This window comes from Symphodus melops, assembly GCF_947650265.1.
Source record: "Symphodus melops genome assembly, chromosome: 6".
NCBI classification, from domain to species: Eukaryota; Metazoa; Chordata; class Actinopteri; order Labriformes; family Labridae; genus Symphodus; species Symphodus melops.
In genome coordinates this window covers 21,925,548-21,944,907 of record NC_136696.1, presented here as the reverse complement: position 1 = coordinate 21,944,907, position 19,360 = coordinate 21,925,548, and the positions used below count along the sequence as shown (strand labels likewise).

Genomic DNA, 19,360 nt, shown 5'->3' with positions numbered 1-19,360 from the left:
TTAGAAATCATAATAATAATAAAAAAAAACACTTCTATTGACCGATGAGTAATTGCTTTCTAATGAGCACACAGGGAGGAAGAAGGGGGAGTGGAAGGGGAATCACAACAGATGAATAATTACCTTTATAATTACAGGCAGGCTCTTTGCAAGGGACGGGGGAGGGGGGTTGTGGGGGGGCAAAGTCAACTTAAGAAGAAGGTAATGAGGATTGTGTCTCTGCCCGTCACAGGACAGGACCATGCATCGAGTCGTCCCCAGTGAACCGTGTCCCGAGCTCAACTGCGCTGAGTCGGAGCAGATCACCTTGAGCGACAGGTGCTGCAAAGTCTGCAGAGGTACGGAGATGACGTCATCCCAAACTACAATACTACTGTTTTACTTGACACTCTTTTTTATGTTGGACTATACTTATTTTAAGTTATTCTTTTCTCATGTTGTACGATTTTCTGGTGTGCCCGTAAGAGCTGTAATCAATGTCTGCTCATAAAAAAACACATGAGCATGATTTCTTCTATTGGATCAGCACATCTTTATTCTCTTTATAGAAAAACATTTATTAAAGATTACAAAATTATATCCAAACAGAAAGAAATGACACCTATTATTGCCATTCTTTGTTTTTTTGTTTTTTTTAAATTTATTTTTGACCTTTTTTTGCCTTTACTGGAGAGGGACAGAGTCAGAAATCAGGAAAAGAGAGGGAGGATAGACATGCGGGAAGGAGGCCACATGCCGGACGTGAACCCAGGCTGTCCACGTTTTATCATCAAATCAAATCAAATCAAACTTTATTTATAAAGCGCTTTTCATACTTTTTAAAAGTAGCACAAAGTGCTTTACATGTTAACATCACATTAAAATCACATTAAAATCATTCCCACCCTCCCCCCATCCCCCACGCATACAGACAGTATCACACTCACAGTCACCCCACGCTCCAACACACACGCGCAGACCTAAACCCATACACACACATGCACACACCCCAGCATCAATGATATGGACAGAAGGCTGAGTATGGATGAACCAGGTAAGTAAACGCCAAAGAGGAGCCGTCTGCATCGAGAGCGGCAGATCGGCCGCGGCCATCAGGGGCACCATCACAGGGTGCCCAGGGGAGGCGGGGCCGGGACCCCTGACCTCCACCCAGACACCGCAGGACGGCGCCCAGGCAGCCACAGCCCTCCACCGCTCCCGACACAGAGGGCTCCCTCGGAGGAAACACTGGCAAGAGACGTAAAATACATAAAACTTTTAAAATGAGGCCAAACAATAAACTGAATAAAGCTGAAACCAATAGAATGATGGTAAGATATAAGTAAACATAAAATGCTAAAATCATAACAGATAAAATGAATACATATTATTTACTGTGGCCTCCATACATGGGGACGTACGCGCTAACCACTGCGCCACCAGCGCCCCCATATTATTGCCACTCCGACCTCAAAGAGAAGCCACTGTATGGACACCACAGAGCCACAGAGAAAAAGCTGTGATTCTCTGACATAACCTTTCCACTGGCTCTGTGAGCCTCCATCACTCTCCTCTTCTCCTCTCCTCGGGGTCTCAACCTTTTCCTCTCCCTGCCTCCCGCAGGTCATGACTTCTGCTCGGAGGGCCACAGCTGCGTGGAGCACTCCGACTGTGTGAACCTGGAGGCAGGAGACTGCTGTGTTTGTAAGGATGGCTTCCGCCCCCTGCGAGACGATAATGCCTACTGTGAAGGTACAGCATGGCTCTGAATAACAAACTGTGACTTTAAACCAAAGTTTATTTGACCTCCAGACTATGTGGTTGTTGTTTGTGAAAGTGCCTGGGTTGCATCCAAAGGGGAGGCAAAGGGATAAGCTATTTTCTATTTGGGGATGACATGGGGTTTTTAAGTCAGTGTTATTTGTGCGCTGTAGATTTACAGTTGTCAAAGTGCTCTTGCTGCTTGATCTCAGCCTGTCTGATTCAGTTTGGAGCTTAAAGATAACTTGCATATCTTCTGCAGACACCAGCCGCGTCATAAAAGGATACTGATTGCTCGAAAAAACATGTTTGACATTGAAATAACAAGGTGGAAAACGGATTGAAGGGGTCAGATGGAGTCCACACAGTCATCACAAACTGTGGTCTTCATTTTATCTGCAGTACATGAGCAGATTAATTTCTTACCCCATGTTTTTACACCAACAGCACCTCAATGCAACACTAAAGTATCATCCTGCATGTATGCCACTTATTCTGATACTTTCAGTCCCACATAAGCCGTCTCCCAAACATCACAGCATCATAGACTTGTTTTCCAACCTTCAGAAGTGGCTCCTCATCCTGGAACAATACAAAAGCAACTTCCAGACTTCCCTCAGGCTTCAGATACATAATTCAGCAGACTAAATACAAGCCATTAGATCAGTGTTGCACAGTTTTAGCTGTATTTCTTTGTTCTTGGACTTTAACGAACTGATTGCCTTAGTTGACCTGACAACTGAAAAATGTCACCACTTTATAGAAGCACGTCCCTGTAGTCCCATGCGTTTGGGCTTTTTAACAAAGAAACAAATGAAGGGGAAATGCCTATTCGGTGAATTGCAAAGCAATGTTGACAGTTGCTAAATACCCATGAAAACACTTAGTGGAATTCATGCTTTTATCGCATTATCCTTTTGTGATAGAATGCTGTAATCCCCCCATTATTTGTGTCCAAAACACGCAATGACTGCTTCCGAGAATGCATTTAAAGGGACTAATGTTTGTCTTCTGAGTCAGTTGATTAGTTTGGGGTATAAGAAAAATGCTGATGGTCTTCATGTTTGCATGCATTAAGTGTCACTCTGCTGCGGGAACAATAAAACGTCACACTATCAATCATCACCAAGGTCAATCTTTACAGCTCGCTCGCTGTGTCTTGGATGTCGTGCAGCCATGTTGGACTTTTTAACACAATGCCATTTATTGTCAGTGCTGCTCTTTTAAACGCAGACTATGTTTCTCTTGATTGCCTTCTGGATGGCCTGCATCGCATGATTGAAAAAAATGTTCCATACCTCATTGAGCAGGTCGTTTGATGTCGAGAGAGGGAAAAAAAAAAAGAAAAGAAAAAAACCCGCTCTGAGTTCAAACGTTCACACACTAAATTGATGGTGCTTCAGCTGAATTCCACATCTCACATCTTGACTGAATCTCACCAGATGCATCGTTAAAAAATGATGACTTTATCATCTCTGACGCTATCCTGAAGTGAAATATGAAGTAAACATCATGTCATAACTGCCAGCCCCAGTGCTTCTCTGCTATTAATGAGCAAATATGGCATCAAAGTTAGTCAGATTCTTTAGCGTGTGACCTTGACAGCTGTCCTGTTAATACACAGCCTTCTTGATCTTCCGCCTTTATTGTGTGTGCGCTCCTGCTTTTTGAGCATCTCTTTGTGAGTACGTGTCTTGGCCTTTTTTTTTTTTTTTTCTTCTTTTTAATCTATCGTCCACACACTCCCTGCATTATATTTTCTGTCACATTCATCAAGATGAGGTTGAAGTGTCAAAAGAGCCACAGAGTCTATTTTCCTTACTGTCACCAGGGTGCTAAATGAAAGACTGAGCAATTCACAGCTTGTGCAGACCTCACATTCATTTACAGATAGGAGCGGTTGTTTAGGTAATTAGAGAGTCTAAGGGGAATCTACATAATTAAAGATGCTATCTGTCTTAAACAGCTGATGCCTTACCATGTAGGTTTTCATCATATGGCCAAAGCTGGCCTCTGTCACTGTAACCCAGTCTCTTTGGAAACATACAGAGAGAGGTGGAAACTAATTAACATTTGCTCGAGTGAATGCTAAAGTGCAGCTTGGCGGGAACTCCTACTTCACAGCTCTTTCACACTTTACAACATATGCTTCCAAGCATAGTTATCATCTGTGCTAAAACTTTAGTCAATAGTAATTGTACAATAAAAACTATTTCATGCTTTGTAAAACTAGCCAATAGTAAGGAAGTCCTGAAAATTATGTCCAGCTTTATTAGGGGCCATCCTGCATGATTGTTGTTGTTTTGTTTTTTTTTAAGATTAAGTACTTTAAGAACTACAAATGTAGTTTTTATTTTGTTGACGGTTGTGATCCATGTATGAGATGAGCTATAATGTTTAAATACTGTAATATCTCACGTCTAGTATTTTGAATATTTTTGTCACTGTTTTTCCAGACATAGACCAAGTAAGCGTATGCGTCAAACAGCAGATTTAGAAAGAAAACAAAACAGTACAATCTTGTTACGAAAGAATTCTTATATTTTGCTCTGAAGTTAGGTGATGTCAAAAGGAGAGTCATGAGTCATCTTAAAATGATTGGGTGTTCAGAAAGACAAGTAGTAAATGTATTCACGTGTCACTGTCGTGTGTACATTTTATTACACTATCCACTAAGAAGCCAAAAATAAAGAAGTGAATGTTTCATTATATTTTCCACTGCTGTATTTAAGTCTACTGCCCCCTTTTTTTGGTGATGGTAAAACGTTTTAAAAAGTGGTCTTGAAAATTCATTCCATTATAAAAGAAGAAGACAGAAGTTGATGACAACAAATGACTCTCAAACAGTGTTGAATAGGGACACGTTTTTACATTCTAATCATTTTATAAATCCTACTTTTTTCTTCATGTAACTGCAGCAGCATCATCACTACCACAAACTCCCAGCACCCCTAAACATTTTCAGCTCCTCCCACCTGCCGAGATAAGGATGGAATACCCATCCCATTAGCCGTTTGAAACTAGGTACAAAGTAGACTGACTTGTGTCTGCAGCATCAACACTTCAGAGCCACACTATTCATCTCAAGAGAAGCCAGACTCTTACACGGAAATTGGATGTCAGTGTTTTTAGTGAGTGTTTGCATCAGAGACTGCGCAGCAAAAACATGAAATTGACTCAATTTGCTGATGGAGTTCTCTGGAAAACAATTGATTTTCGTTGTCTCTATGTAACTCACTTACTATAGGACTGTGTGTGTGTGTGTGTGTATGTGTGTGTGTGTGTATGTGTGTGTGTGTGTGTGTGTGTGTGTGTGTGTGTGTGTGTGTTTGTGTGTGTGTGTCATGTGTGGAAAATAGAAGAGCCATCTTTTCAAATCATTTAGGATCCCAAGGATTCATGAGAGAGTGTTTGTGTTTATAAAATAGCTCCACTTTTTTTGTCGCAGCAAGAAGAAGTTGAGGGAAATTGCCTCCCTTTCAATTCTAGATGAGTTTCAATACGTCGCTGCCTTTGAGATGAGATGGGAAGTCCAACTTAGATGCAATTTTCTCGTATTGCCCACAAGTGGGGGAGGGGGGGGATCACGAAACAGAAAGACATGGAGACCCACACAAATGTTTTTTTGTTTTTTTTTGTACACACACCTACACACACTTTTTTAGGTTCTCTTCAGACGCAAAGACAAACATCCCAAAACGCAGAGACAGATACTCTCTCTTTAAAACACTCCTAGGTTAGAGATGGGCTCAAAATAGCCGATGAGATCATTTCTGTGTAAATTTTTCATAGAAGCAGCAGTAGGGAAGACTCAGGGGGATACTAGCCCGGCCTTTGTGTAATTCTGTGTGTGTTTTTGTGTGCAGATGCATGTGTGTGTCAGTTCCCTGAAGAAGAAGAAGAAGAGCTCCGTTTTTCTCTCCATTTTCTCCCCATGCTGCAGTCAGACTGAAGGTCCTGTTCTGCGACACGAGTGCTCGTGTTTAGGGTAGAATGAGTCAGAGGGGTGAGCATCAGAGACGTGACAGACTATGTGATTGGCTCTAAATTAAACAGTAAGTCAAGCTCAACATGTTGAGAATGAGATCATACCATTATTTGTCCCAGCATTTTAGTGGGCTTCAGACAGAGAGACGTCCCCCATTGTTGTCTGCTTTTGAAATGCCCTACTTTAGAAATTCTCTGTCAAGCTCAAAAACGAAGGACAGTTATGTGAATAACGTGAAATACAAAATGATGGCCTGTAGAGCAAATAAAAGAGAGATTAAGTGTGTGGCAGGGTTTTATTGTGATGTGTCCTGGAAAGTCTTATGTTACTGACTCACGTGATTTATCAGGGACCTTGGACAGAACTTGAATTATGATTTGTTTGAACCACAAAGTTTTTAATCATTTTATCAGAAGTTAGAAAACATGAACTCACAAAGCTCGTCAGCATATACAGCATCACAACAATGTGTGGGGGATTATTATAGACTACAGAAAGGCCGTACTTATCGGTCAATGATTAATAAGAAAGACATACAAGAATTAGCAGCCGTGTGTTTATCATCCAACAAAATGTTCAGTCATTTTCAAGCAAATGAAATATAGCCTGAATTTCCCTCGGGATCAATAAAGTATCTATCTATCTATCTATCTATCTATCTATCTATCTATCTATCTATCTATCTATCTATCTATCTATCTATCTATCTATCTATCTATCTATCTATCTATCTATCTATCTATCTATCTATCTATCTATCTATCTATCTATCTATCTATCTATCTATCTATCTATCTATCTATCTATCTATCTATCTATCTATCACATATTAACAGAGTGCAGTTTTTAGATATTGAAAATGCAGCAAAAATTGAGCGTAGGCATGCGGATTGCTTCAAATTCTCCACTTTATTTCTGTAATATTTCAAGTTTATGAAAGATATCTCATTATTGAATTTCAGCTAAACAGATTTGACCTTTCTACAAACACACCATGTGGCCAAATACAGCATTCCATTCACTGTTCCCTGCCTCCAATAGCCAATGAGAACCTGAGTTGAAAGGAGGTATCTAAAGCTCATTACATCAAACTGTACATGTGACTTATGTTTCTTCATGCAGATATGCTGCTTCAATCATTAACTCACATCCCGAAACCAGTGAGAGGCTTTCTGAAGCCCAACATGCCGAGGGCTGTGACGAAGCCCTGCCTTATTTCAACAGTAGCATGTTTGAATTTCAACTCATTTAGAAACTGCTTTTAAATGAGACTTTATTTGTGCTTGTAGTCCAAAGGGTTTAAGACCAGGGTTCAGTTTCCTCGGGGTATGTCTGGATAGGAATTTTATTCAAATGACTTCATAAAATAAGTTTAGCCGGCCCCCAAACAGTCGAAGGCTTTATCACTTTTAAGCCCTGACTGAATGTTTGTGTGTCAGATTGTGTGTGTGTGTGTGTGTTTTTGTGTAAGCATATCGTGTAAACACAGACCGATCTGATTGCCACTGCTGTCTTTTGAATGTCACAAGGTGGCAGCGGGCTAATTGGCACTGACTGAAGAGCAGGGCCCACTCCAGAAAACCCAATCACTGCCTGGATGAGCCTCGAGCCTCTGGGCTTCTCACCTGTCACACACACACACACACACACACACACACACACACCGGCAAACAAATACACAGTGTGACTTGGTCTCTGTGTTTATACACATCTCACCTTTGTGACCCAGCTGAAATGTCACCACAAACAGACAATCCCAGCAGCATCCAGACAGACACCTCCAGTGTAAATAACAGTACCTGAGCTCTGCTAAACCCATATCCTTCAAATGCCACATGGGAGAGCTCTTCATTTTTCCAGATGGGATCACACTCATTGACTGTTTTAAAAGTAAACGTGTGTCTCCACTCGGGAATGAGTTGATATGACAAACATATCAGCAAACAATTGCTTATTTACACATCCATCGAGGGAGCAACATTATTAGTCTAAATTTGAGCTCCTTTAGCTTCATTTTCTGCCTCCACCATTTCCCCCCACTGCTACACTCTGCTGTCTCTGCTAGTTGGTCTCTAACTGTGTCTATCTGTTGTTTTGGTGCTGAGAACTGAGTGTGCAGTTGTTTTTTAGAACTTTGCTGAAAACAGCCGCCTGCTGAGGTGAGAGAGATAATAACGATGAGCTGAATGTCGGTATTATTGAGCCCAGTAAATTCAAGAAAAGCTTCAAGATAACACTGATTATAAGACTCGTGGTTGTAGCTGCTTTTAGTATTTTACTGTGCTTCTAATAATACCTCAAGTATCCAGTTGCAATAAAGCACAAATCAGTGGTTATACATTATGCTTCTCCCTGGACAATACATTATCTGTACTAATCCAGTTAAACGATATACTATTTATACAAAGTATTGGACTAAGAGGGGTCACCCCGCATGTGAATGTTTCTGTCTACTGGTAACTGTTGCCACGGTTACCAGCATTTTTTTTAATTCCCACATCTGAACTGTGAAATATGTCCCTGTATGCCCCTATAATTAAATTCTATATTTACATTTTTATCATGTTAAACAGGTAAAGGACTTCTTTGCTATCTTATTGCACGCCAGCAAGTATTGATCAGGGGTATCAAGATGACTTGAGTTTTCTTTAAATGATAGTTCCATTACAAGTATGATCAAAAGACATCTATGAAAAATAATGATCAGCCTGTCTAGAGCTCTGATAGCCGGTAACTCTCCATGTTACTCATAGCTTAGACCTTTGGCCCGCAGGCTGCACTCAGTGACAGCATGACAAGTGATTGATGATGATGCTCCATCGATTTACGCGTGGTGGAAAATCTTTCCCAGATTAATGAGAGTCGTGATGGAGAGCAAAACCCCTTTTCACACTGCAGCATGTAAACAAGGCTGCTTTGTCTATGAGAAGTGGAAGGCTTCATTTAAGTCTGGCCAAATCAAAGTGTGTTAAGTGCATGTTTAATGTGACTTGCAGACACCCACGTACACTTGATGCAGTCATTCAAATCCTGGTAGATTTTTGTGGAAGGATCCATGTGTGTCTTAAGTTGGAACGATGGAACTTCATGTCAAAAACTGTCAGTACACTCAAACTCTTTGAAAGAAGACAGAAACACAAATGACACTTTTTTGAAATTCCTGCAACAGACGTGCGCACACACAAACACACACGAAAACTCCTCCTACCTTTTCTTATTTGATGTTCATTGTTTTACGTCAGACAGCAGACTTCTAAGTGTTTACAGTGATTGATCACAGTGTGAGTGCCTGGTATTTAGACAATGCCTGCGCTCTCACAGTGCAGATTTTCACTCTTGCTGACTCCTAATGGGATTCTTTCCACTCAGTCATCTTAATTGGCTCCTGTTTCTGCCAAAATTGACAATGACGTTCTGCCTTTTTTTTTTTTGTTTCGGACCTTTTTGTGCCAGTTTATGTGGGAGCGATTTTGTAAGATGAAATTTTCTCAATAAATCTTAATGTTTCGGTAATGGCTCAGGAAACAAATGATAAGCTGCTCTGTTACATTTCAAATGGATATGTTTTGTCTTCAATAATAAAGAGCTTTACAGCCAGTAATGTATTTTGAATGAAAGAAAATAGAGGGTAAAATTACTGGGAGAACTGGGGGGGCAGTCATGCTTAAGCATGGTACAGGACAGCCGGGCCGCGTGTGAGTGCAGTCTAAGTCAGAGTCGGATACCAGACGATATACAGGAAGTTAGCTTAGCATTGTGAATATTAATAACAAGCATGTCTACTGCTAGCACCTCACGAAGCTCCCTTATGTGTCCTTATAGGTTGCTCTTCCTGCCCAGAAAATACTTCCATGCTAACCTAAATTAAACAGGTCTTAGCTGTAGCTTTTTGTACTGATAGTGGTATCCTAAGTTGTGAACAAATTCCTTGTAAAAATGACCTAGTTTGCCCCCATTTGCGACAAGTACCAAGAGTCTTTCCAACAACAAATTATAATTTTAAAGTATTAATAACAGGATAAAAATGTAAATAGAAAGAAATTGCAGTGAACATACGCATTAATTTCTACATCCAACCAACTATATCTTAATGTATTATCCAGTAATACTTAACCAAACCAAATCAAGCATCCTCTGACACTTTTCTCCCCAATGAGGAACCAAGGCCAACAGTGGAGATTATTCGCTGAGATGGACATTGTTTGGCCACAGGGACAGCTCTTTGTCTCTCTGCTCTTTCCTCTTACTGCTATATATCTGGTCATTAGGGAACTGGCTACTGAAGAATATCAGACAATGTTTTGGCAGGCCTAGTCCTTCTGCCATGTATTGCAAACCATCGGCCAGAGTAAATGGGAGGTTAGGGACTGGATGGATGATGAAAAGACAGAAAGGAAGAGAGATACGAGAGAGAGAGGCCGCTGGTGGAATGGCACTGATTCAGTGTCTTTGTGGGGCATCCAAAGGCAATGCAAGTGTTATCTTCATACCCCCAGACCTTGGTGTTATGCAGTATGAAACGCAGATATCGAGGATGCTCACTATTAAAAAGTACATGCCATGCCAGCAGAGAAGGATAAGCCCCAGTATTCGCTTTTCTTTTGAGTACAGTATTTACAATGTCAGAGGAGTTTGAACACAAATGATTGACTGTGTTACTGTTTAGTTGAAAACAGAGTTACCTGCATTGAATTTAAAGACAAATTATAAAAACAGTTTTAAGCTGCATCTTCCCTTAAATGTGTACAACTACCATCAACTGTAAAAAAAAAAAACTGTATTTTTTTCATTGTTCGTTCCCCTTTTTCTGTATTTTATTGTGTACTTTAAACACTGAAAAGGCCTTTGTTGTGGGATCAATCAAAGTTTGTAATCTCTTATCCTAACTGGTGCCACGTTTACAGACCTGTTTGTGGCCTGAATTATAGAAAATCAACTGCAGCATGCTATTAATAATACGAGACAGTGCACGCTCATCAAAGTTGCCGTAGATGTGATTTATTTTCACATAATGGATTGTAAGACACTGAATGTGCTGTAACGGTTGATTAACAGGAAAGTTAGGAAGTTAGGAAGTTTAATGATGAACTCCAAATGTAGAAGTTATTCGTCTAAATACTTAATTGATGAACTTGTGAAAAAGGGGCAGGTCTCTCTGGTCAGTGCTTTCTTGTTTTGATTTTACTTGTGAAAGGAAAGACTTGTTTGTTGCTTTCGAACACTTTTTTTTAATAGACAGTTAACATTAAATTAGGTGTTCCTCAAGGAAGCGGTCTAGGCCCCCCTTTTTTAACTTTCATCATAATATAAAATACAAAAAGGCTGAAAATACACTACATTTCTGTGTTGCCATATAACCCCAAATACTAGTTTCAAATACTAGTTCTACCTTATTCACTGCCATTAACCATTGGATAGGTGATTTTAACATAATTGTATTTTTACAGTTCATTTAAAGGCCTTTTGCTTACTAACTATTTCTCGCACTTTCATGTACGGTAATATTAAAGTTCCTGTAATGTCCAAGTAATACCATCAGGCCACTTCTGTTTCTGTAGCTCTTAAATATAGAATGTCCTTCACAGGGATCTCAGAAAAGCAAATCTGGAATTAAAAGTTAATAAATATAGAATAACTGATGGTGTCATTGCTGAGATCATCCTCTGAGATGACACTGTTTAGTTAGTTTTACCCCTCCCTTTTTGCAGTTGTTGTGTTGCTATAAAACATTGCCTCTCTGCATTTTAGATGTTGCAAATTAAAATATTGCAATTTTGACTTTGCTTTTATCGCGTCTGGATCTAAACAACAGATTTTATACAGCTCTTAATATTACAGCTACTCGAGCGTGTTGTATGTTATGTTTGACAGCAGGAAATAAAAGCTGTCCCTCTTTATGCAAATCAAGGACATTTTATTTTCCTAATCATGCAGAGTTACCCTCCTTATTCAGATATGACTATGATTGATTCAGTGGTAAAGCTGGAATGCACAAAGGTGGGGGAAATAAAGCTGCCATTTTCTAGCGATGTGGGAAAAGATTGACCCTGAGCACTCCATTCACCGATTAAAGCTGCTAGTGAATCTTGGCCAGCCTTCATTTCTTGGTGTGTGTGTGTGTGTGTGTGTGTGTCTGTGTCTGTGTGTGTGTAACAGGCTAATCAAGAAAATGGAGTGTGTTAATGGAGATGGTCACTCTCTGGCATGTGTTGGTGTGATACCCCTCATCATCTCACCCTCTAACATATTGTTTTAGCAAACGTAACTGCTGTCATGAAGGCGAGATGGATGGTGTCTCCCAGTTAATAGGCTATGAATCAAAGCTGCTCCACAGACGGCCAATCACAAAGCAGGAATGCCGTCACCTAAGACCTACTCTCAAGGTTACCATTGTGATTACATATACAGGCTGAATACGTTCCTTACTTTCTGTGTCTTCAGTGACACTTAATACCTTTTGCTAGGTTCTCTCCACTTCTGCTCCTCTGCCATCGAAGTCTCTTTCTCCTGCTATCTTGATTGTTCACTGTGACTTTTCAGCACTTTTACTCCACACTGGTTCTTTTTTATGCCACATCTTTCTCTGTTTAATCCACGTTTTTGCCTCCCCGTCTCCTCTCCTCCTCCTCCTGTCCGCCCTCAATTCACTATCTCATTTGCCCTCTCCCTGACTGTCTCATCCCCCATTTTCTCTCTACCTCTACAGCTTGTCGTGCCTTCGTCTTTGACTATTATCCAGTTTTTCTCCTTACCTGCCCTCCTGTCTGCTGTTCCCTCTTCTCGCCATTTTCTATCCACCCTCACTACATCTCTATTTCTCTCAAAGCCAATGGGTTTAATAATGCTCCATTCATTTAGTGAAGGACACATGTTCCTTTAGAGCTGATCGGCAATTGTCTGTCTGCTTCATTTATCTGTGAAGCTTTTGAATAGCTGTAGGCAGCGAGTATTGATGAAACTGTGAAAGACTACAATACCAAGGAAATTTGAATGCCACAGTTGTAGGTAGGTGCTGAGCTCGAAGTTTGCTGGCTTGTGGGCGGCGCTCTACCCAAGGACACACAAGCAGATTGAATGCCAATGCAAATCTATTGAAATTCAATTTCAAGTACTCTTTGCAAAAGCACCTGGCATAGAGCATATCCAAGGGTGAACATCCTCCTGCACTCTTTAAGACAATGAATACAGTGGATGAATAATAAATTGTTTATGTCAAGTACTGTGGAGCTCATCTCTCCAAAAGAGTCGACATTTAACCTACATCATGAACAGGAGCAAGGCCCCACGGCACGTCACAAAGTTTGTTTGGTTCATGTATTTGCATCCAATTGCACTCTGTTGCATCAACTTATCAAGATTATTTTGTTTACCCGGGCAGTGTTATGCATCTTCTGTCTGACGGTTTGGCATGCAGTTTGGAACCCAGGAATAGCTGTTGCTAGGGCAACAGCTAATATGGATCTAAATATGGACTCATGAGAGTGAGAAGGAAATACAAACAACAGTCCAATGATCCGATTTTTAAGTCTACACTTACCATGTTTTAATTATGAAGGTGAACGCCTCCAAACAGTCCCACATTAGAACAGAAATCATACAGTTTGAGGCTGTCAAGTTTGAATGCTCACATCTTAACACAGAAAAGAATAATTACCCTTAGGCAGCTGTAGACCACAACTTAGATTTATTAGTCGTACATGGTATAACATTTCATGACATAACATTTCGTCAGATTAAGAGTGTGGAGTTTCCTTTCTTCTAAGCACTTCTAACTTCAATTTGTCTGGAAGGTGTTATATAAATAAAGTTTGTTTGATTGATTAATTGAATACAAGTTTGATGATATGTAGTTTTTCTTCGTAAACTAAGGACTACATCGGCTCAATAACCACAAAGCGAAGCTAAAGGTAAAGATTAAAGTAGCTGCAGAGTTGGATGATTATTCTACTCTTGTTAGTAAAGATCTGTTTATGTAAAAAAAAAGATAAATCAGGGTCATATTTAGTTGAAATAGCTTCCATTGCAGCCTATAATTCTTACTCTGTAGTATCTATTTACAGCATTTATTATGCAAGTATGTCGCACACAGTTGAACACACTGGCCAGTTGTGAGAGAAGAAGCCAAGCCACTACTTGGGAGTGCTTTATTTTGAATAGATTGGGAATCGAGTGGTGCAAGTGCTTCAGCGCCCACCTCTTAAAGACCCCTCTGCATTTCGACCTCTGTCTCCCTCTGATGAAGACAAATGGCCCTTTCCCTCTGGCGGCAGAGAAACCTTTAGAAACTTTGCGTGAAGTGAACCAATAAGAACAAATAGCACAAGGCGCTTCTTTGGTTTGGATAGACACTCAGAACAGGCCAAAGTGTAATATTGGTGAAGTTTCCTCAGCAGTGCCTCATTCAAGCATAAAAACCATCCTTCCACAAAGAATAAAAGCATCAAACATTTTCTAACCTTTAACCAACAGGGCAAAGCTTCCCCAACCCCAAACCATATTTTCTTTAATCTTACTCAGTACACTTTATGTACTAAATCCATATCCCTACCTTCCAAAGTGTTGTCTGATCTTTATGATCAAACAGATGTACATATCAAGAGAGATTTGCTTCAGTTTTGTAAGAGAAACGTGATCTTATTAATAAAGGTATCAAATCAGGAAACACATTCATGTCATTTTGAAGGGTTTGGTAAAATAACAGTTTTCTTGCTTATTCTGGAGGATTTGCTGTGAAAGAGACAAAAGCCACATGGAAGAAATCAGCAGTAACAACATGTTGCCATCATCATTTCCCTTTTTTTTTTTTTTTTACATTACTCATTATACTTCATTTCACACAATTTACAGAGTTCAACACAAACAACGAGCAGCCAGACGTACAAATACAACATTAGACATTTAAAGACACAAATAAAAAAAATCTAAAACAGCAAACGTTTGCCAAGATCATAAACAAAAACATGAGGGAGAACATCTACATCCATCTCCAAGGTCCGCCTCAACATCATTTAACATCCTCTTAAAAGCATCCGATGAGACCAGCTTGTTAAGTTTCAGCTCTTTTTGTAACTTGTAAAGGGAGCAGCAAACAGCTCTGGTGCTGAAGATTATAAGTCCCTGTATTCTTCTCACTGATGGAGGTCCGAAGGTGAAGGAAGTAGATCTAAGATGGACTTGCAGATAAGAACATGTTTCAGTCTGCGTATGGTCAATTACGGCCTGCTCTGATATCCTTAATGAATATAAAAAGCTTCCAACCATCAACTCTAACTGTGCACAACATGATGAGACAAAACTAGACAGCTCTGCCTGCTAATGAATGATTCAGAGTATTTATGGGTCCCGGTACTTAAAGAAATGGCAGCTTTTCTTCATAAAGAAAATAGCCCCCCTTTCTGTTCACCCTCTCTTACAGCGAAATGTCTGATCCGTCAGCGGCGGAAGGAAGAGTCATTGAAAACAAACAGTTGTTGTCTCCCACATGCATTCTTGCCTACACAATAAGTCAGCACAAACTTTTCTCCCACTCCACTTCTGGACTCCCACTCCTCTCTGCATGGAAAAGGAAGAATTACGCAAGAAATCGTGATGGGAAGAACTCCTCACAGATTTAGCTAAATAATATATGAAACATTCTTTCACCTCAGCTATAAACCTCCAAAACCCTTGAAACCTGCAAAGTTTGTACATTTTCAGTTTATAATTTGTTCATGAAGCTGATAAATCATGTTCAATGTCTCTTAGCTCGAGAGGAGAAAAAAAAAGAAGCAAGTTAAGAATGATTGTGGGGCTCTTATCGGAGGTCTGAGGCTCGAGATATGAATGTAGAATACTAATGACATCTATTCTTTGATCTGCACCACATGAGCGTCTCTAATGTACTAACAAATATATTACAGATTTTTGTGTCAAGGCCTATTAATATCAATGACATTTCACCTCGTGCTGACCTTTTAATGCAAAGGAATCGTCAATAAATGATGACCTGAATTTGCATTTACAGTTGGTTTAATAGAAACGTTAAAGCAGTCCAAATGTAACCCAGTTTTTATTCACCTCCACTCTCCTTCTGCCCCCCCCCCCCCCCCCCTTCTCTTTAGATATTGATGAGTGTGCTGAAGGGAAGCACTACTGCAGGGAGAACACCATGTGTGTAAACACCCCCGGCTCCTTCATGTGCATCTGCCATACGGGCTACATCAGGATCGATGACTACTCCTGCACAGGTGAGTTCCTCTGCTGGCCTTTTTCACAGGCTGGAATCAAGTGTGTGTGTGTGTGTGTGTGTGTGTGGGGGGGGGGGGGGGGGGGGGGGGGGACACCTATTAAAGTCTCGGTGCACATCAAGTCTGGAAATTAGTCTGGTATAGCTGGAGAGGTATGAGCACTGCTGAGGTGCCCTTGAGCAATGAACTGTACACCTGCTTGGTCGCCCTCTCCTTGTGCAGCCCCTCACTCTGACATCTCTCCATCAGTGCATAATCCTGAATGGGTGTGTGTGTATTTCAGCCTGTGTGTGTGTGTGTGTGTGTGTGTGTGTGTGTGTGTAGGTGTGTGTGTGTGTAGCATGCCTCAGAAACGTGACATTGAATCTCACCTCAAGCGACTAATAAAAGTATGTCTTCATCTTCATGACGGAGTCAAGAGGATGCTATGTTGTGGTTGTATGGATACAGAGACATGTAGATATGGAGAGATTAAATCGGAGGACTTTTTATAGGAGAAGCGTCTTATATTCCCCTCAGCGCATTATTGCAGGTTACAAAACATTCATTTGCATCTTTGGTCAGACACTGGAGGATGCTATTTTCATTTTATTATGATGAATTTAGCAGCCCAGCGCCGTCTCTTCTACGCTTAATTACTGTAATGCATTTTTGCACTTGTTGAGTTTTTATTCATCGCTTATATTTAGACCAATGGCCTTTTTTGGAACAAGCTGTAAACATGATAATTTATTCTGTAAAAACAGCCTTTCTGAATGGGGTCTGTATGTGACTTCCGGGGCTTTTGGACCCAGCTTCAAGCAGACCTTCGACGAACTGCAGGATTTTACACTTCCTTATTGGCTTAAATTTTCAACACCTGAAGTTGCCTGCTTGAGCTGCACAGAGTTCCAGAAACAGCAACATGGAAAAAAGGCAACCAGGTATAACCAGCAGTTTCAAAAAAGAGAATTATAAGTGTCAGAGTGCAGAACAAAGACAACATCCCACCTGTATGAAAGACTAAGTTATTATACAACACTTGTAAAACAAACGTCAAACCTCAGCCACATACAAAACCTCCTCTCCCTTTGTCTGATCGTCTAACTCCAGACAGCGCCTGGTTAGAAACATTTGTCTGTGAAACCGTCATGCTGCAATTATGCAAGGTCTTTTCATTTAATATGCTTGGGGATTAATGTCTCGGTTTGATTTGCTCCCGTTGGTTTTGCTGTGATTGGTAGCACCCAATTAAAATAACACACACACACACACACACACACACACACACACACAGAAATCAATACCAGTATTTTACTACTTTATGATTCAGCAAAAGCTAGCGGTAGAAAAATAAAAGATTAAAGACTCAGGGAAAATGTTAAATCAATTTTTGGAATGCATTTTGTGAAGATTATAAAGTGCATCTATCTCCCTGCTTAGTTAAACATTTTTTTTCATCATAATAACACATATTTATTTAATGCCAACGTCTGTGAACTCTTTTATAATGCCAATAAATGCAACTTTGAAAAGTGTTAACCTTACCGTAGTTGGTGCAAAGACTTTTATTTGTTTGAAACTTCACTTTGGATAACTAAATAGATTTAAGTGTGTGTGTGTGTGTGTGTGTGTGTGTGTGTGTGTGTATGTGTGTGTGTGTGTGTGTGTGTGTGTGTGTGTTTACGAGTGAGTGTGTGTCTCAAGCCGTCATCTGGTGTGTGAATGTACTTGGTGTATGTCTATGTGTGAGAGGCAGAGAGAGAGAGAGAGAGAGAGAGAGTGTCTGAGAACCTGAGAAGCAGAGAGACTGTAAGCGGAGGCGGTAGACCAATTTGTTCCTGATCAAAGTTGAAACCAAAATCAATTTTAAAAGCAAACCAAATCAACCTGTGAAAGATTGTGCGGATGATTCACATTTTTTTGTTCTCCGTCTGTTCTAGTGGGCGACTGTGGTCGTTGCTTCGCTTGTTCCCGCACTATAGTTTGTAGGCTACAGCTGATAAGACCAGCTGGGTTGCTTGTAAGAGGAAGGACTGAAGTTGCACCCTCTTGATCGATTAAACCATGTGTGACACAAAGAAATTGTAAAAAAAGAAAAAAAAAAGTGTAATGGATTAAAAATGTATTTTAAAGGGTAGATATATTTTCACGTGGACACATTCATTTTGCCTGATTTGAGGAGGACAGAATTTCCCTCCAGTGTATGCTGAGGCTGAAAATCATTATCAGTCTCGATCAAGGGACTGGCTAATGCTGGAGGCATCACGAGTAGCGACTAACATTTGGAAAACCTTCACTGCTTTTTGTGCTGCAGTGCTCACACCTGGAACATTACCAAACACTTACAGTGAGTTACAGGGAATTGAATTTTGAATCTTGGAAGGAGAAACAAAGACCTTTCCCAACAAACCATTACAGGGTTAAGTTCAGTGGTGATTCTAGATTCTGGTGGGTCCCTCGGCAAAAATTATTTGGGGGGGTCCTCAAACCAATGCAATACTTTTCAAGGCTATGAAAGTGAGTGCTGTCAGATGGGGCCCATTAGGGAGGTTTCCTGCTGTCAATGCAAAATTTCAACATTTTGGGCCACTGCTTGGTTTAAGTTTGTGAGCCGTCAAGGGCCCCCCTACTGGTCTGGGCCCCCGAGCAGTCACCTGCCTTGCCTGTTGACAAGAAGCACCTCTGCTTTAGTTAGACTACACATCATTGTTTCAGTATAGAAAAGCAGATGGACCTTCTTTCATGGTAAGAGCAAAAAGATAACAAGAAAGAGATTGTCCTCAATACTGAATATCTGAGTTTATCCTTAATACCCCAAAAGCCTTTAGTACTTTATTGCTTAACCTTTGTTGCTTGTTCAGCAAAAAATGATGTATTCTTGCTCACGTTTCAGTTTCATGTTATAATAAGCAGTTTTAGGCACAAGGGAATGAAACTGTCCTTGCACATAGAGCAGACTTTAAGGCAGGTGTGTTAAATTAAATCTGACTGTTAAAGTAAGAAAGAAGAAATCCTGCTCCCTCGCTCTGACACACTGTCACTTGTTCTCACTTTAACCATGACAACTGGAACGTCTTCAGAATTTTTTACAATTAAACTTCAGATCTTTTTAGAAAAAAATTCTCAAGGTCATTTTTTGGCGTCTTAACTTTTTTTTTCTTTTCTTTTTTAAATGAGGAGAAAAAGCAAACACGTCTATAACCAAATGGGATTTGTTGCAGTTGTATCTGTCACAAACACTTCCGTGTTAGAGATTGTTTTGCTGAACAGAAATTTAGAATCATTTTAATGTGGATAAGTCTCGATACCATGGGATGTGATGAACTCATAGTCATGCCCTTATAGAAAAAAACACAATGTTTTTGCCTTGTCATTCACACAGGAAGGCTTTGTAAAGCCAACTGTAAAGTCATTTGTTGTACAG

General features: G+C 40.2%; 1 protein-coding gene across 1 annotated transcript in view; it reads left to right on the top strand.

Moving 5' to 3' along the window:
* The window catches only part of nell2a (neural EGFL like 2a), an 82,047-nt gene that overhangs the window by 26,415 nt on the left and 36,272 nt on the right, over positions 1–19,360 (top strand). Inside the window, exons 11-13 of the mRNA XM_079346857.1 lie at positions 233–338; positions 1,603–1,731; positions 15,829–15,954. Of these exons, the coding sequence (XP_079202983.1) occupies positions 233–338; positions 1,603–1,731; positions 15,829–15,954 (361 nt within the window). The remainder of the gene's footprint in view (positions 1–232; positions 339–1,602; positions 1,732–15,828; positions 15,955–19,360) is intronic.